The 20,597-nt window shown below is 29.8% G+C and overlaps 1 protein-coding gene across 2 annotated transcripts; it reads left to right on the top strand.

Moving 5' to 3' along the window:
• The first annotated feature begins 9,696 nt into the window (after positions 1-9,696).
• On the top strand, positions 9,697-16,182 carry LOC117921089 (translation initiation factor IF-2). Of its 2 annotated transcripts, none has more exons than XM_034838885.1 (5): positions 9,697-10,054; positions 10,437-10,542; positions 12,116-12,239; positions 13,995-14,894; positions 15,457-16,182. In XM_034838885.1, exons 1-5 carry the CDS (start codon positions 9,883-9,885, stop codon positions 15,865-15,867), a joined length of 1,713 nt encoding a protein of 570 aa, XP_034694776.1. In that variant the 5' UTR covers positions 9,697-9,882; the 3' UTR covers positions 15,868-16,182. The 2 variants fall into 2 exon arrangements, with proteins under 2 accessions (XP_034694776.1, XP_034694777.1); XM_034838886.1 differs by lacking the exon at positions 9,697-10,054 and adding an exon at positions 10,063-10,360.
• Positions 16,183-20,597: the final 4,415 nt, after the last annotated feature.

Genomic DNA, 20,597 nt, shown 5'->3' with positions numbered 1-20,597 from the left:
TCGTAAGACCATGTATGGGGGCTGACGCCTGCCCAGTGCCGGAAGGTCAAGGAAGTTGGTGACCTGATGACAGGGGAGCCGACGACCGAAGCCCCGGTGAACGGCGGCCGTAACTATAACCGTCCTAAGGTAGCGAAATTCCTTGTCGGGTAAGTTCCGACCCGCACAAAAGGCGTAACGATCTGGGCACAAATTTGATGTGACACATTATCTCAAACTTCTTTTCAAATTTATTGTTTAAGTAGACCAATATTATTTTCTTGGTACTTATTGTAATTACACATCTTTTATAGAAAAAGAAAATTTATTTTGAAAATTAGGCATCATGCTCTAATTATTATTTAATCAAGGAAAAGGAGATGATATTATGGCACCTAATCAAATAATTATAAAAATATTTACTACATCAACAACCACCACTATTGATGTTGATAAACTCAAAAATAATAGGCCCCTTTCTGTTTCTTTGTTTGTTTTCAAAGGAAAAGATGGACCCATTTTAGATGCTATGAAAAATCAAATCTACTTTTTCTTTTCTTTACAGAGCAAATGGCCATCACTGTGCTTTTAATTTCAAATGTATTCTCCAACCCATAAAATTAGGCATATTCCACAAAAAAACCCAATTACTTGTTCTCTAAAAATAACTCAATTTTAGGAAATATTTTGAAAATCAACGTTTAAAATGTTTTACTAAATGTATTTCCATTGTTATTTTCATTTCTATTTTTAAAAATAAAATATTTTCTTTCTTCTAAAGGGATTCTATAGTTTTCAAAGCATTTCAAATTTTCTTTTATTTGCTTTAACTCAAAAATATAAAAGAGAATAAAATATGTTAATAATTTTTTTTTAAATATCTAGAGTTTTAAGGTTTTAGTTCTTTATACAATAAAGAAAAAAGAGAAATAAAAAATTTAAAATATATGAAAATGATTATTTTAAAATTAACAATTTGATCCCAAATCCTAATTTATTGGGTACTATATCAAGTTTATTTGAGTTTTAATTCTTAACATGTCACCATGCTAGTAATATTTTTTTCAAACTTGCATATAAGCTTTGTAAATTAAATAAAATAAAGTTAATAGACATTAATGAGTTTATATATATATATATATATGTATGTATGTATGTATGTATATATAAAATATGAAAAATAAATAAATTAAAATATAAAGAAATGGAACTTAGACACAAATAAAAAAATATAATTACTGATAAATAGATTATAAATCTAAGGTATAAATAAAATGACAACATTTTTGTCATATGAGCATTTTTGACGGATTATCAATTTTTTTTGTATGGTATCGAAAAATTAACCTAAAATGACCCATAAAACATAAAATCATTTTGTTTCTCCATCAATCCATTCAAGATATCTTGGCCACCTTGAATATGTTGGATGGCCATGCATCTCTATGGCAAAAAGTGAGCTTGGGTCCATTGATGGTGTCTTCACATCTTTCAAATGATAGCTCTATTGCTGCAATATTTTGCTAAACCCAAAAAATGAAAAAAATAAAAAAAACAAATAAAAATAAAAATAAAAATATAAAGAAATTATCATAACAAAATAATTTATTAGCAATTCTGTCAAAAAGACAAATGATTGATACCCTTAGAGGATCCAGTGAATTGGTAATTATGAGAAAAAATGACATATGATGTAATTTTGTATAAAATTATTATTTCTTATATGTATTTAGAAAGGTAAATCCCTTAATTTCACTTGCATGAATCACACTACTTTTCTAAAAATAATGAAAAAAAACAATATTTCTTATTTATGGTTCAACATTAAAAAATAGGAAGTGTGAATAGATTCAAATGTCAATTTAAATTTTATAAATTATTTTTGTTTTTACCTTTTTATCATAAATTAAAGTTTAGTCACTTTTATATTATACTCTCATGAAACAATAATATCGATTTTTTTATCCTTTGTATGAGTGCATTATATAAATACATATATTCATTATGCCTTCCCGATTTATTTTCACTTCATTTTATACAATAATTAATATAACAGTTATTTTTCTATCGATCATGTTGGATGACACTTAAAAAGAGTTAAATATAGCTTTTAGAAGTATCTAAATAGAAATCTCATTAGACCAAGTTTTAGTTCTCATGGAACATTAGTCTTTTTAATTAAAAACCATAATAATAAAATTTAAAATTATGTTCATTTTTAATAAAATTATTTTAAAATATAATTTTCAAATATAAGTTTATATTCTAATATTAAATAAAAAAGTAAAAATTAATACCAAATAATTCATGGAACAAGTTTTAATCATCTTATTAACAAACAATCGGTGTCCAATACGGGTAGGCAAAAAACATCAAATCTTTTATGGCTTCAAAATCATGCCTTCTAAACTTTTTTTTATTAAAAAAACCTATCGGGTGACCTATTTCTAAACTTAAAAACAACATTATTGTACCTCAATACAAAATTTTAAAGTTTTATAAAATTAAATAAAATACATTTATTGTAGAAATTATTTTTAAGATTCAAACATAGGGTTAGGGTGTGCACAATCCATATTGTGGCTATTTTTTTTTTTTTCATTTATTGTTATTTTTTAGGGATGAATATTGATGAGTGGTTTGTGGTGGAGAAGTCCTTTTTGAAGTTGAGATTGCCATTCTATTCGGAGGGATAAGATAGTGACTTTACCTACCCACTCTCATGTCTCTCTCTCCAACCATATCCGTAATATTTCATGGAAAAGAGCCTTTCATCCTTGTGTCATGTCTTTTTCTTTTGTACATTTTTTGTTTATAGTAATGTATGGAGTGAATAGGCTGTCTTTTCATGATTTTTGCTTCTGCTCCTCCTTGTTATGATTTTTCGTTTCCAACTTTTGTGGGTATGATATGAGGTTTTCCAAATACTTCTACAAATAATTCTCAATTATTTTCAAAAATAAAATTCCGATTTAAAATTTAAATGTGAAAAATAATTTTTTTTGAAGCTTCCTCAGGACATTTTTTATTTTTTTATTTCTTTTTAATTCTATATATATATATATATATATAAAATAAAAGCACTTATTCAAAAGATAAATACTTATTTTATATCCTTAAAAAATATTTTAAAATTTGAGTTAGTAATTTTTTTAATCAATTTTAAAAAGCATTGCGTTTTTCTATGTACTCTTTCAAGAATTCTTATATTTTATGTCTTATTTGCAAGATGAAAAATTCATTGATATAGTATTTAACCCATTAAGAGTATCATCGAATAAATGCAAGATAGATATTTGAATGCTTACTGGGGTTAGTGAGGGAGAGGGGATTTGTTAGACAAACATCATCGAATAACATATTTTGATAAGAAATATAAATAAGAGGTTTCGAGAAAATTAGTGTTTTATGAATTATATGAAGCAACTAAGCAATCAATTTTGAACCCAAAAATTTAGGAAAAAAAACAAAATATTTTATGGAAGAAGGAGAGATCCTTTTGAATAAGCTGTTCTAATAAGAAATCTACATTTCATCCAATTTTTCTTTCTGTATTTTACAAAAATGTTGAGAAAAAACTAATTTTGTTAAATATTTCTCTGGTTTATATTAGTATGGAAAGTCAAAATAAAAGGAAAAAAAACGATGTAAAGGCTTTCTAAAATTTTGTTCTTCTCAACATCTACATTTATCTTATAACACATTATTAGCATGATGTTTGGGTTAGAAACAGTGAAAAGAACCCATCCGCAAGAGTTTTGTTTACTTGAATCACTAAATTATATCAAGAAAGTTATGTATTTTTTTTAAACGCTCTTATTTCAAAAGATATGTGAAAAGTTGTATATCTTCGTATTCTATTTTTATTATTATAATTATTATTTGTTTTATTTTATAACCAACACCTATGTTGTTCTTATACAATGATATTTATTTTATAATATAAATTAATTTTAAAAACTCTCTTCTACTTCAAAATATTTTAGACAATAAGAAAATAGATTATAAATTTTTTTAACTCATTGTAAGTTTTTGATAGGTAAAAAGTAGTTTTTATATTGTTAATAAAATTATATTAAAATAAATTAAAATGTTTTCAACTATATATATATATAGGTTGGTGATCCTAGACCAATAGGAGTGGTGGCTCCATTAATGCAACAAAGAGCCACATGGGTTTGTCGATGATATTTAGGGGTTGCTTGACTTACCAAGTCCACATGCATGGCACAATTAAAATATGCAATATTTAATCTGGGATTCACGTGAACCCTATTTTCCATCTATTATTAATAAATAAATAAATTTAAAGAGGGGTTTTTTCTAGGGCTAATAATTTTATACTTATTTTTATAATAATAAATTCTCATAAAAAGTTAAAAATCCTTTTTACTATTATTCCTTCTCTTATTTCTCAAAGAATTAATTCTCCATATGAAGATTACCATGATTATTAATTTTCATTGATGAAAATTCTATTAAAAAGCTAAGAATATCATTTAGTAATCATAGTATTATGTAAAAAAGAGGGATTTTGACTTTATTTGGTATCTATTTTTAAAAATAGTTTTAAAAAATAATTTTTAAAAACTATTATTTAGTGTTTTATTCAATAAAAGTCTATTTTGAAATCTAAAATATTTTTAATATTTTTAAAAAATAATCTTTATGTCTAGAATTTTATTTTTAATCATTATATATGTTTGTATAATTATTTTTTAAAATAATTCTAAAAAATAAGTGAAAATAACTAAAATATATTCTTTATTTTTATTTTTAAAAATAAAAAATAATTTCTGATTATCAAATGTGTTTTTTAATTTTTTGTTTTAAAAAATAAAAAAATATTCTTGAAGATAGTTGTCAAATATGCCCTTTAGCTAACCTTAATCATTTTGATTTCATTAACTTTCTTTTTAAGGTAATTATTCCACTTCAAAAAGGACAAAAAAATATCGAGGTCTCTAATACCTAAGGTGAAACTCTGGGTTGAATATGGGGTTAATCAAACTTTTCAAAGAAATCATTCAAATGAAAACTTTGATCAACTTAAAAAAAAGATTTGAACTTTAGAAAACCTAAAAAAATCAATTCAAATAAGTTCTAAATGTCAGTCTAATATAATACGAGAAAATGAAAATACCCTATCAATCAAAGTCAACAATATCTGCCCATGCTATTGGGATGTGGGACCGATGTGGGATTTCATTGTTTGAATGTTTTATTCTTGAGAATCAAAGAACATGTTGATGGAGTTGGGCTTGGTACATTGGCCCATGCACCACCCTTCACACATCATTTTCCAATTTGGTCCTGCAATGTGTGCTGAGTCACTCGTCTATCATCTTCACCATCACCCATTTAGTTGGAGGGACAATGGTGCCCTTGGCCTTGGTCCATTTGGGATTTTGGAGGCTACCCTTAGAGGATATGATTTGGTCCACTTAGATATTTGGTGACATGTGCTTCCTCTAGATAAACATTATCAATGGTAGACCTTTTAGGTAGGAAAAATAATTGTTTGGTAAATTGTGTCCCTAGGGTTTGAGATTTGGTGCCCAAAAAAATATCATATTTTCACATGCATTGCACATGCAATTTGTCACTATTTTAATGTGTTTGTGAATTCTTTTAATCTATTATTTCGGTTTCGATATGTTTGTTTTGTCATTCGAAAATAAAAAATACAAAATGAATTAAACAATGATTCACTTTTTTTAAAAAAAATAATAGAATAATAAATGGAAGTTTCCTAAAAACAAAACCCTAGAAAGCAATTAAAAATAAATAAAAAAGTTGCCTTTTTGTCTCTTTAATTTGTGACCTCTCCTTTTGGATACTTGGAAAGCATCCAAAAATGAAATGATTCAATACAAAACCCATCATATCAATATGGGATTTTATTTGCATTTTAGTTAAACAACTTTGAACCTATGTCAATTACAAAATCTCAATAGTATTCAATCAAATCTCATTGGCTTGTTTGGAGAAATGACCAAAGTTTTGGATTTGAAATTCAAAATAATTCATAGTGATAGAGATTAGTATGCTAATGGTGGTTGAAATGTCCCTCAAATGCACCTAAAAATAATTACTATTTTATTTTTTTTAATAATTAAAATAGGTGATTGCCAAGGTAACCAAAACCTCTTTGGTGGGTCATCATGTTCACCTAAAAATAACACACTATGCTTGCATAAATGGGAAAGGAAATTGAGTTGTGGTAGCTTCAATAATTCAATTTTATAATTAATAATTTAAATTATTGCACTAGAATCTTATAAAATAGAACAAAAAGAATGATGTCTTAGTACATAAATTGATTTTATATGTTTTGTGATTAGTTAATCTAAGAATATTAGGTATAAAAAATTGAGTTGGTTTTTCCTTACATTGATTTATTATATTAATTTTAAATTATGAAAGTTAGTTGGTGATTTCTTTAGGGTAGAGGCAAAGATAAGATAATAAAATATTAGTAAAATACTTAAATATTTCTTATTATTTCTAAAAACAAATTAATAATCATATAAAGATACTCTAATGGTGCTATAAAAATGGTTGCAAGTAGGCATAGGTAATGCTTCAATAATTATTGTAAAATATATGACTTTAAGAGATAATATATTAGCTTTTAAGAACAATGAGTTCTTAAACCTATAGATTGAGAGAGACTCGAGAATAGTTATAGATTGTTATAATAAAAAAAGTAATATTTCTAGTTCTATTATATTATTAATAGAGGGGATTTGAAAGTTATCTCATGATCCAAATATTTATGATTGTTGTCTTATTTATAGGGAAGCAAATAGAACAATATATTGTCTAACAAAGAAAAGTATTTGTAATTTAGAATTAAACATTTGGTGGTCAAATTTATCTAAAGATGTTAGAAAGTTTAGTTTTAAAGATTATTACAACCCATCTTTCAATCGTATTTGTAGGTATTTTATTTTATAGTCTCCTTTCATTAAAAAGAAAAAAGAAAAAATGATCTAGGTAAAGGTGATTATGGTTAAAGTGTTTTTAGTTTATAATATTTTTATTAGTAATACTATCATTATAAACATTTTAAAGGAAAATCATCAACCATTTGGAAATAAATAAGAAAAAAAATGATTTAATAGTATATAGAGTCGTATATTTGTGATATAGAAAGTTCATAATTTTATATAAGTATAAGTTCCTTTTAACTATGTAGATACATTTTAAAACCACGACGTCTTTGAATTTAAAGTAGACAAAATTTACACGATTGAGAGTAGATAATTATAGATGGTATCAAAGCCAATTCCCAACCCTGATATGAGAGTTTGTTTGTCTATATAAGTATGAGTTCCTTTTTATCCATGAAGATACATTTTAAAGTTGTGACTGAAAGCGGGTTGTTACAGTATTATATAATGAATAAACAATTTTTGAAAGAATTATCCATCAAACGATTATTTATTAATTATAATTTTTAAAATTTAAAGTAATTATACTTCTCAAAATCATTTTTCAAACATGTTGTAAACCTTCCCTAAAATTGACAAATATTAAATGCTTTGTGTTTGAAGTATATAAATATAATTTATTTATTTATTTTGGGCTACCATAGTGGTTAGATGATTCAATGATCTTGAGATTAGATTATTCAATGATATTGAGATTGAGTCTACAACCCATAATAGTGTTATCATTAACACTTCACATTTCTCACCAATTTTTGTTGACTTCACACCCATGATGCCAACCAACTAATATGTGATAGACATTTAAATATTTATAAAATTAAGGTAATGTTATGATATATTTTTGTTTTATCTATTTCAAAGTAGAAAATATAAATGGGTTTTAAATTATGTTCTAAATTTTTATGAATTTGAACATATTTGGTAAATCTAATTTTATTTTTTAAATAAAAAATAAGAAGGGTGTTTGACAATGAACATAGAAAAAAAAAAGAGTAAAGTTGTAAGAAAGAATGAGATATCATAAGTCTTAATTTCTATTTTAAACTTTGTTTAGAAAATTTTGAGAATAACAATTTTTTTTTTAACTAAACTCTTTAGTAAATTTTAAAATAAGAAAATTTGTAACATCGTGTAATTTATTGAGATGTTTGTCACAAGATTTTCTTCATTAAGTTTTGAAGAAAAAGTTCCGCTATAAATTTTTTTTAGATATTTGTAGGGATGACAATGGGACGGGTATTTTTCAGATACCTATCCCACCCACTCCTAACGTGGCCGATTTAAAATTTAAATAAATAGGTTAGGAGCAAGTACCTTTCAATAAAATAAGTTATAAAATTTATAATATTTCAATTATTTATAAAATATATTTATTTTAATGTAATTAAAAAATTTTAAATGATTTTTTTTTAGAAAAAAAAATTCATTAATTTTTTTTAGAAAAAAAAATTCATTAATTTTTTTTTTTAAATGTTAAACCAGATAGGATGGTGTGGGTATGGGAAATTCACATATTCACCTTGCCTCATTTTATTTTATTTTTAATGGGATGATGATAATAATTATTTTGAATAAAGAGTGTAGGGATGGGATGGGGGCTACTCGTCATAAACCTATCCCGTTGTCATCCCTAGATATTTGGACATAGTTTAGGTTAATATTAAAAATTAGAATTAAATAAAAATGTGATTGAAAATATAAATATAATTTTTATGATATATCCTAGGACAATATTTAATTAATTATGACACTTTGCAAATAAGTTTAAAAAAAATTAGGACTAAAAAAGAAATATGATTGAGAATATAAATATAATTTTTATAATATATCCTAGGACACTTTGCAAATAAGCAAGCAAAATTTAAAAGGTTGAAATAGATAGTCCATACTTTAAAATTTTAATATTTATAGTTAAGTTGATTAAGTTGAAATAAATTAATATGTTACCAAATGTGATCAATATGTTTTTTTTTTTCAATGTTATAAAAATTACATATGCCACTGAATCATTGAGTCAATTAATGGAGTCAACCCAAAAACCCAATTTGAAAAGCTAAGACTATATCTAATTTATTTTATTTTTTTAGTTTTTATTTTTAGATTTTTGAAAAAAAAAACCAAAATTTAAAATATATTGTATATTTAAAAAAAAAGTGAAAGTTAATTTTAAAACATCAAACTCAAGTTTGGATTTACTTTTTATATAAAAATTGTATTTTGTTTTATATAGATATTATATGTTTTGAACCAAAAGGCTCTTCGATATCATATATTATATTTTTATTTCAATATTGTCCATATAGATATTGACTTATAATTTTCGGGTTTTTTTTTCATGTAAATATTGTTTACTAAAATATTTTTCCTTACATTTATAATTCCCCTGTCTATTCTGTCTCTCCTACATAATTTGCTATTTAAGTCTTCCAGGTCTTAAAATTAATATATATATATATATATATATATATATATATATATATATATATATATATATATATATATAGTTAAAAACCAACCCTATGCATGAATCCATAATTTGTATTTTAGTTATTTTTTAATTATTTTTTCTATATACATTTTTCGTACTCAATCATATATTTTTTTTAATGGGATTTTGAAATTTGATTTTGTTTTTATTTATTTATTTATATTTTTATTGTTATTTTTAGAAATGATTGAGATTTGAGATGTGTGACACCTCATCCCATGGAAACTACTCACATGTGGAAGGTTGGAACACCTCTTTCATTTTTTACCAAAGAAAAAAAAAAAAAAAATTCAACTCCCTCGTTCTCAGAGAGGATCAGCAGATCTAAACACTCAACTCACTCTCATTTCTCTCTCTCTCGCGCTCCCTCTCCATTTTTTTCCTCATTTGAATCCCATTTCGGGGAACCCACTTTCCAAATCACAAATTTGACGGGCTTCTTCCCATTCCTCTGAACCCATGAATCGGAGCTTCAAGGAATCTCCGGCCGGCCCCCGGACTATTCCGGCGGTCTCCCACCACCGCCGCGGCCGAAGCCTCACGGGGATGCCTAGAGACGCCGATGAAAATCTGGATCTCTTCTCCCGCAACCGCCGGACACTCTCCGTCGTGTCCTCCGAGGAGTCCGAAGGTACCGATGCTGGTCTTTCGAGCTTGGGTTGACCGGATTGCCCCCGGAAAAATTGGGTTCAATTGTTTTAACGCTGAGGACAGATTGGTCAATTCACAATGAAATCTGAGATTTGGGCGGGGATACGGCGTCGTTTTGGTGCTGAATAATAGCGTCCGAAACGACGCCGTTTTGCCCCTGCTGCCTTGGAACCGCTGGACCCCTGAACAAGTTGAATTCATCGATGTGTTTTTTCTTTCTGGGTCGTTGTTCTGTGATTTTTTGCATCTAAATTGCCATGGATTTCGTTGATCTTTCGTCTCCAATGTATGCATATGGATTTTGGTGAGGTATTTGTTTTCTTTTTTGTTTTTGCATACTAATTTTGATTTTCTCATCCCAGTTCCATTGAAATTGGGAAGACTTTCAGTTGGATCAGCAAAGTTGGCTCGGAGTGGAATGGACGATCTGCTGTCATCAGTGGAGGGAGGGAAGCACGATTATGATTGGTAAATTTCGAGCACTACCCTGATTATGCTCCTAATTTTTTTATTTTTTATTTTTGTTTACTTGTTGAATTTCAGATCTGCTGCATTGCAATTTGATTAGTGTCTTAGTAAATCTTTATTAGTAATTGATTTAAATCCGGGTTTATTCTTGTTCTGTTGTTTGACTTCTTGTGAATTTTGGTGATTCGAGGAAATGAAAATTTGCTTTTCAGTCAATGCCATTCTCAATTTTTTTTTATTTTTTTATTTTTTTTTTTCACGAATTGATTTTTGTTTTGATACCATTTATTTTAATGTTGGTGATGCCTTGGCATTTGGCGATTCCGTTCCTTCTATCAATGCCAATTTTCTGAATTCACTTTGTTTATGCAAGGTCTGATGATGACCACTCATGGGTGTTCCATGAAACTAAACTTGCATGATAATTTGCTCAAGTTATGCAAATGTCTTCACATTTCAATGGCATCAATTAATTCCACTGTGAAGTTTCTGAAATTTTCTCCAACTCTGTCTCTTGCAGTGAGCTCAATTTATGCTAATACCAAGTATAAATATTAATGGGTGTTTTTTTACGAGTTGTGTTTGTTCTTTAGATTTTGGTTGTCTTCATGGTCATCCACCTTATGAGCTCAAAGCAAAAGATATTTTTAGTTGAAAGTTAATGTTGAGTTATGCTTGATTTAATTTTTGGGTAATTTCAAGCTCTTCACCATGCATATTTAGGGTAGAGGGTTACCCTGAACTCAATTTTTTGCATCATTTTGGCAAAGATGATGTTGCATATCTATTATTTCATTCAGTTCCCAAGTGGAACTCCAATCTTATACAAAAGTGTATTCTGCTAAAATGCAGATGTATGTACATTCATTTGATTGACTCCATAATAGATACGCCACTTGGTCTCAACCTTTTCCACAAGTGAAACTTTTGATGATTGGTTAATGATGTTCCTTTTGCTAGTTCTGATTACTTCTTTCGGAATTCCTTCACTTTTGTGGATAACAACTCTCTGAGCCACCACCTATAAACAATTCAACAACCAAAGCACATGGCAACAAACTGTTAAATGGCAGATCTACAAAGGATTGATGCTTCTTCCAGTTGACCAGTCTGAATAAAGAGGCATTCTCTGCCTGGAAAATTGATAATATTTCCATTTATATATATTTAGTAAAAGTGTGAAAAAAGAAAAAGAAAATGCTGCTCATGAAATCACAAATAGATGGACTGACAGAAGAAATTTTAATTCCAAGAGCTGGTATTTGCATCTCCACCCAATTAAGTTAGATCACACATCTCGGAATATTGAATTTGTTTCTGATGGATGATTATGAAAATGAAGTTCCTGCATGGCTATTTTTTCATCTTTGATGCACGAGATGTTTATTCAACGCCTAGTGGAGGTTTTAAAACAATTTTCATGCTTTACTCATGATGTATTGAAGTTCAGCTTAATGGTTATTATCAACCAGAAGATTTAATTACGGTATGATAGCTTGAAGTTGGACTAGTATTTAGGGATTACTCTGTGTTTCTTTGGGTCTGCCTGATTGATCTTTTTATGTTTGATTAGGCTTCTTACTCCTCCTGGAACTCCTCTGTTTCCTTCATCTGATGGAAATGAGTCTCAACCAACCATGCTGGCTCCAAGAAACAGTAACTTGGCTAGATCAGCCTCTACAACTAAGGCTTCAAGGGTACATGTTTTTCCCCACTGTGATTTTTGGTCAAAACTTTATTGTGGGTGTGTTTGCTTTACATTTTTTATCAGCATTTGATTCATAATATGTAACTGACCTCCAGATAAGCAAGAAAATAAATTCCTTACGTATGTTTTGGGAAAGTAACACATATCATTGAGAAAGCAACTGCTGATGAATCATTCTTACTTATCCTAAACCCCAATACTGCAATTTGTGTAGTAAAATCATCCAATCTTTAGCAGCATTCTGGTTATCGCGTCAATTAAAGATTCTTCTATTTGATCAGAAATCTTGGTTTCTGAATTGTCTGTCAGAGCCCAAGACTGCTGGTTCCCATTGGGAAAATTATCATGAGGAACTTGTCTAAAGTTAGTTACTCGACTCAAATTTTGTGTTGTTTGGAAAGTTTCTTATCTGATACCCCCGCAGAGCATCAACCAATCTGGTTATCCCTGCTAGCTTGAGACGATCAATTAAACCCAACAAAGCCTAATCACATGACTAATCCTAATCAACCATTCTGCTTTTACTTTGGGTGCTTAGACATAACAATGGTGAGTTCAAGATATCTAAGATGGGTGAAAATAAAATTGAATAAAAATGATGCAGGGTAATTTTTATGTTGAACAGCTATGTAATATGGACACTTCAAAGTATCTAAAGTACTTGTCATATATGATGGGAATTTTGGGGTGGGGTGTGTGGAATTGCCCATTTCTAAGATGTGTATCCAACTAGATAACTGTGAACTCATGTTGGAAATTCTTAGTTATATACTTCAATTGGGCTCAAGGGATAGAAGGAGAATGGAGATAAATTATTTTCTTCAGCCATATCCTCATGTCCTAAGATTTTAGAATTAACCCATTCTGATATGTGGATACACACTAGCACCAGACACTTGTACCCAGTCCATGTGAATTAGGAAACAGGTTAACTAGGGCACCAACATTATGGACTGCTCATAGTTTTAAAAAGTGTAAGGTGCACCTAAAGTGCAGAAGTCTCTTATAGCTTAGGCGCAAGGCGTAACACAAGGCGCTCACCTAAGTAGAGTGAAACCTGACTTGGGATGCATGTCAATTTTATAAAATACGATCCAAAATCCAATCCAATTAATAAAAAATTTAAGATTCCAAACTTTTAAAAATAATATTTAATGAACAAGTAATGAAATTATATATTTCAATGTACAATTAGAAATTTCAAGAATAATAGTGTTTAAAAACAAAAAGTGAGTAGCTGAGACGCATGTCTTCAACAAGTCATATGTCTTGGCAAGCAAGGCCCTATAACTAGGGAGTGGTCGTGCCTTGGACCTAAAGTGCGCCTTTTAAAACTATGGAACTGCTTCAAATTATTTTCTGCAACCAGCTTGGACAGTTTCACTTCATGGGCTTTTGCTTAAATCCAACCTCATTGAACCTATGGCCCACTGCCAAGTTCAGATCAACGCTGTATTGGGATTTGACATTTAAGGCTTGCCTATTCAAATCAAGTATTTGATTTATTTAGTAATATTTTCCTCTGTTTGCTACCTTAAGCATATACTCTCATCTCTGAGAGGGAATTTTCTTTTAATTTATTTCCTTTTTTAAATCTTTTTTTTTTTTTAAATAATTTCATCGATTTATGCCTTATCCAATAAAGTCACTATCTGAGAAAGATTGTTGAGTGGCATGCCATGGAATTGGCTATTGAATTTCAGGGATATGACCAACTAACCTCTCAATCATCTCTCTGTTTCAGCTTTCAGTGGCACAATCTGAGAGCAGTTACTCAAGACCGACAAGAAGCAGTTCAGTGACTCGTCCTTCCATCTCTACTTCGCAATACAGTACCTATTCCTCAAGCAGATCCTCCTCAATTCTCAACACTAGCTCTGCTTCTGTCTCATCTTATACTAGACCATCCTCTCCCATTACCCGCTCTTCATCTACAGCAAGACCTTCCACACCATCGGCTCGTCCAACATCGTCAAGATCCTCAACTCCTTCTAGAGCCCGTCCAGGCCTTACCAGCTCTTCCATTGACAAACCTCGCCCATCCCCAAACTCAAGGCCCACCACTCCAAGTTCTAGGCCACAACTCCCGGCAAACTTAAGTTCCCCAGCTGCCCGGTCAAATTCTCGGCCATCAACTCCCACTCGTCGGACTCCAGCAGCCTCTTTGTCTCCAATGGCTGGTCCATCACCCTCCACTGCACGTGCTATGTCAAATGGGCGCAATCCAGCACCAGCTTCGCGACCAAGCTCACCTAGCCCACGAGTCAGAAACCCACCGCAGCCAATTGTTCTCCCTGATTTTCCACTTGACACACCACCAAACCTGAGAACAACTTTGCCAGACAGGCCTCTTTCTGCAGGTAGGTCCCGACCAGGTGCTGCCATGACCATGAAGGGGAACTCAGAGACCCCAACAAGAAGACAGTCGTCACCGATTGTTACTAGGGGAAGAGTTGCAGAGCCCAATGCAAGGGGCCGTCTGCATTCCAATGGCCATGTTGCTGATAGCCCTGAGTCTCGAAAGGCTTCACATGTTACTGAGCCCTCGCGGAAACCTGTAAAGACTTCAACAACATCCTCAGAGAGCACTGGCTTTGGAAGGACCATCTCAAAGAAATCACTCGACATGGCTATCAGGCATATGGTATGCATTTCTCCCCTTTCATGATAGAGGAATTTGAAGGTCTGATTTAGTAACATTTAGGATGAATGTTCACTGGTATTCACTATCAAACTGTTGGCTAGGATTCTAGACTGAAATAGATCCCATAATGGCACAATCCCCTTATGCATGGCCCTATACCGGTACATTTGAGTCACAGACAGCAGTAGCAACGTATGAATCTCAAATTTGTGATAATGGATAATGGTATAGATAAATATATGAAGGAAAATTCAAACTCCCAGTTAACCTGGAGGTGTGATACCATGTTGAGTTATTGACTTTCTTAGACGCTTAAATTGTAGGATTTGGATTCATATATCATGTTCAATCCGATCTGCACTATTATCACAACTATTATCACATTATCATCAATCAGTGTTACTGACTCTACCATCTTTTTTGTCATATAATTTTCATGATCATCATCATTATGTCTCATGATTATCATTGCTGATTTCAATAATTACATTATCATTAAGACAACGAAAATAACCATCTTTCTATAATTTCCTTTCATATATCCGCTCTTTTTGACTTGTAGGACATAAGAAATGGCACGGGGAGCATTCGTCCACTCTCAGGCACGACCCTGTTTCCCCAGAGCATTCGGTCTGCAGCTTCCAAAACCCAATCTGCTCGTGCTTCAAGTGCTTCAAGTGCTCCAGCATCTGTCAACAGCAACGGAAGCCTGCCTGCCAGCAACAATGGTGTCCCCTCAGAGAACGGAAACTATTTCACTAGACCCTCAGAAAATGGAGCTGAAGAAGATGATGGTCGGTTCTCTGCAAAGCTGAATCAAACAGACATCTATGAGAGCTCCAGGTATGATGCAATTCTGCTTAAAGAAGACTTGAAGAACACAAACTGGCTACACAGTGTTGATAAGTCTGATCAAGGACCCATCTTTGATAACGGATTTGAACAGCTGCCTGAACCTTTTGGCCTCTTATAACCTCTGATGCATGGGTGTTCCATATGTTATTTATTTATTTTTCTCAATCTTTATTCTATTTTCTCTAAATTATTTGGCTATTCTTAAAGAACCGAATCGTTTGATTCTGCAATTAAACTATAAGAAAGGTGTCTTCCTATCTCTTTGTTCTTAACATTAATCCCTTAAACCAGCAAGAGTGAATAGTAGACATGTTCAAACAGTTGTTTTCTCACTTCTATAGTTTGCAATATATGCTGAAAATTAGAAGATTGTAACTTTGGACGGATGGATGTGTACTGATTTGGTTAACTATTAATGACTCATTTGGTTTGATCTGTGGAGAGGCAGGGTCTGTGAATTTTATGTTGGAAAAACTATGTGAAATTGATGCTAATGGTAATCTCAAAAGTTGCAAACAACCCCACTTTTGAACACTTAACTTCTTAGGAGCAAGACGGTTTGGATATGGGGTCGCACATGAGAAAGGATGTTAGAGTGTGATATATAATATCGGTCCAAATTTTACTAGCTTAATCTTTTGCAAAATTTGTTGGTAGCTTAATACTATTGATACCTCAAAAAGTTGCTAACAATCCTGATTTTTAAGGGTTTACCTTTTAGGATCGGTTCTTCCAATTGTGGAGATTGGAACTAGGGTTTGTCGAACACCCTTTTTGAAATGATTCTCAAAAATCAGTTTTTGATAATAGATTTTAGAGTCCGTTTGGTAGTTATTTTAGGAAGTATTTTTAATATTTTTAATACTTGAAAATTTTAACATTTAAGTATTAGAAATGTTAGAAACATTTTTTAAAATAACTTTCAAACAAACTCTTAGTATATTTTTATATTATTTTTAGAATTATTTCCAAAAATATTATTTAGGAGCGGTTCTTTCAATCTTGGGGAATTAGGGTTTGTCAAACAATGTTTTTGGGAATAATTCTCAAAAATTAGTTTTTTTTTTTAACTAATTTTAGTATTTTTCTACATTATTTTTAGGAATAGAATTCTATTTGAAAAAATTTAAAAATCAATTTTAAAATTTAGAAAATAATTTGAAGTGACTCTTTAACAATCATGATAGCGCTATTTTTCCAAAAATCTCTTTTTTGTTATATAAAAGCACAAGGTAGCCCAAATCTGAACCCTCTCCCTAGGCCTCTTGCTCTAAGCTCGAGCCCAATCTAACCTACATGCTCATTGACCCTTCCAAGTTGGGGTATATATGGGTTATATGAGTCATGATCAATTCCTATTTTTAAAAATATAAAATATGACATGTACTCAAACAATACCTAAATGATTATTTATTTATATTTTGATATAAAAAAATCTAAATAATTAATGTACAATCATTGGAGTGTTGAATTTTTTTTTTTTTTTTTATGTGTGGACTTACATAATCAATGTGATAATGTCATAAATTAATGTTATTTTATTTTATATTGTGGTCCATAATGAGGCTGAACACATATTGTTGTTTGATTTTTTATGAGTTCACCTTTATTCACTTGACTGACTCATTTAGTCAAATGGTTTAATTAATGTGTGTAATGTGTGATATATATATATATATATATATATATATATATATATACATATATATAAAAGTCCAAAGGAAGGCTTCTTTTTCTTGGGCTGAAAAAAGGACACGCACTGCACACTCGTTTTGAGAGCACACATGGACTGAATCTTAGGTGTAGAAAGGGAAGAATTCATTGAACCCGAATTTTCATACCATCATGGATTGAGCATATTCTTGGACACCAGTGAAACACGAAAATGGTTTTCTATGACATTAATCAAGGTAAGTATTTCATTTATTGTCATTTTAATGTATACTTTAATATTTACATGTAATCCTATATCATTTAAAATTTCATCATAAAGTTGATTTAAAGTTAATATAACGCACTTAATTATTAAACATTTTTCATTCTCATTAAAATGAAATATTTTTATGAAAGTGTACAAAATGGGTGTTAAGTGCATGCGGATTATATCTATTTAATTATAATTATTAGTTCTTCACTAAATCTCTTATTGGAGGCAAGTTAGCGAATGGACGATACTTTAACATTCATTTGTTGAGTGGTTGGCCGGCTAGAAATATGGTTTAATATTGTATTAATAACTTCAATTATTTTGGATAAATGATTGAATTTCCATCTCTAATGACTAATATAGTAATAAACCGACTCTAAATTTGGTTAATTTTGATTACACTTTTCTCTCTTATTTCTCTAAACATTATCAATAATATAATGCCCCGTCCACATGCATGGTGTATATGTCATCTTCTAATGAATCTTAGTGATGGTGAATGGTTGGTTTAATTAGCTATTTAGTTGAAGAACTTTTGAAAATTAGTACAATTGCACATTTGAAAAGTTAAAAAGTAGAGGTTAGTTTAATAAAGCTTTGGGTGATGAGGCATGTGCTTTTGGGAAGATTAGGATGGTGTTATTATTTGATGAATAAAAAGGATATAATATATGGTTGGTTAATTTGACTAAAGCTTTGAATTAAAAATCATATCAAGGATTTTATATTTTAGGGTAAGAAATTGACCATAACCCTAGTTGAATTACTCAAGTTTTAGGAACTTTCAACCATTATAAAGGTGTGGTGACAACTTAACATGAAATTAATTTGGAGTTAGGTTGAACTTGATTTAGGGTATAGATGTGTTAAATATTGAATATGACCATTTAATAACTTTTTAATAATAACGGGAAAACTCATGAAAATGGTGATTTGTGCTAAATAAGACAACAGACATGCATTCTATCTATAATACTAATCCATGAGTGCCAAATGTTGATCTATCAACATCTTTATGGATCAATTACTTTACCTATTAATCAGTTAATCCAAATATGAATTGATAATGTAATAAGGTTTTAAAGTTATTTTAGGTTTCTCTTCAATTTCTTAACATCACGGTAAAAGCTTGGTGAAAACATTTTCCAATAATTAATAACTTGATATGAAAGCATAACTAAGTGACCAAAATAGACTTATATGTCCGAACTTTTCTTTTAATTACTAAAACATGGGTATTTTTCTCATTTAACGATAAAGGCATTTTGGTCTTTTCCAAGATTTAGATGTTAAATAAATTTTATTGAAAATTTTGAGCTCAAGATGTTGGATTTAAATTAATTAAAGTTTAATGTAATATACTCAATCATTAATATTTTTATAAATTGAAATACTTTTAGACTTGAATCTAGTAGCTCATTCAAGAAAAAAGTTTGGAAAAGAGCAATTCAGAATTTTAATATTTTAAAAAATATCCCCTAACACAATTCCATAAAAAAAAGTACCAACATTAGAAAGTGACCATAATATATCAATTATATATGTCTAGTCAATTATGATCAATCGATGCTCTACTCAAGTCTCTTATTGGAAGCAAGTGGGTGATTGACATTGCTCACAAAAAATCATTAATTGAGTGCTTGGACAGCTAGAAATGTGGTCTAATATTGCATAAATACCTTAAATTACATTGGATAAGCAATTGACATTTTGTCTTACCTATATATATGAATCAACTACTCCAAATTTGGTTAATTTGACTACACTTTCCTTTCTTATTGCACCTAAATATAATCGACAACATAATGTTCCATCCACATGCATGGATATATGTCATTTTCCAATGTATCTAGTGATGATGATTGGGTTAGTTAATTGGTTAATTAGCCAATTTTTTATTTTTTATTTGGAAAATACTAATTAATTATACACTTATTTTTAAAAAGTTAAAAAGTAGGAGATGAGATTAGTTTAAGAAAACTTTGGGTGATGAGGCATGTACTTTGGAGAGTATGGGATGGTGTTAGTCATTAGATGAATAAAAATGATGTACCATATGGCTGGTTGATTTAAATAGGACTTTGGATTAAAAAAATATATATATATTATGAATTTTATATTGTATATTTTGAAAAATAACTTTTAAAATATAATATTAATTTAATATATGGTGATTTGAGTGTGATTATTCAATTTGGAAGCCACCTCAACCCACCTAGGCAAGACCCATGCTCATGTACTTATGCCTCTCTTTTATGGGATACATTTAATAAAAAAGAGAAGAAAAGATTAATATTATATTTAAAAAATTATTATTTTCACATTATTTGTGTATATATTTCTTTTATTTTAGTCAGACGATTAAAATATTCAAATAATTTCTCATTGTGTTTATATGATCATACCTATTGAAGTAATGGAATATCGGCAATTCATGATTCAAAAGTTTAGGCTATTAATGGAAGATATGAAAAATATGATCAAAATATAGAAAAAATGATTAAGGTAGGAACAACGTGATTAGATATAAAATTTCGATATAATACCTTTTTGATATAATGAAATTTTTTAAATTAAAAATCATAATATCATGTAAAACCATGAAAACTTAAGTTGATAGTAAAGATAATATTATTAGTTTTTCAAATATTTTTCATTAAGTGATAATACATTGATTGAGTTAGACACCAATACCAACACTATTCAAATGCATAATAGGATATTTCCAATTAGAGTATTATCATTGCACTTGTGTTTGATATAGTTGGACAAACTTGTATTATGAATATTGTTCACAATCTCCTTTCATTGAGCAATGTTCAAACTTTCCTTCTAGGCATTGACTTTTGATGAAAGTAGGAGACAATGCTGATTCACATCCCTGTAGTCACACACCTCTTCCTAGTCATCTCCTTCTTTCC

This window comes from Vitis riparia, chromosome 8 (genome assembly GCF_004353265.1).
Source record: "Vitis riparia cultivar Riparia Gloire de Montpellier isolate 1030 chromosome 8, EGFV_Vit.rip_1.0, whole genome shotgun sequence".
Taxonomy (NCBI): domain Eukaryota; kingdom Viridiplantae; phylum Streptophyta; class Magnoliopsida; order Vitales; family Vitaceae; genus Vitis; species Vitis riparia.
The sequence above is the reverse complement of the archived record's forward strand: the minus strand, read 5'-3'. Positions and strand labels throughout refer to the sequence as shown.

Coding starts and splice junctions, on each gene's coding strand:
- LOC117921089 (XM_034838885.1), top strand. CDS start 9,883: ATGAATCGGAGCTTCAAGGAATCTCCGGCCGGCCCCCGGACTATTCCG. Junction 10,055..10,436: donor GTCCTCCGAGGAGTCCGAAG/GTACCGATGCTG, acceptor TTCTCATCCCAG/TTCCATTGAAATTGGGAAGA. Junction 10,543..12,115: donor GGGAAGCACGATTATGATTG/GTAAATTTCGAG, acceptor ATGTTTGATTAG/GCTTCTTACTCCTCCTGGAA.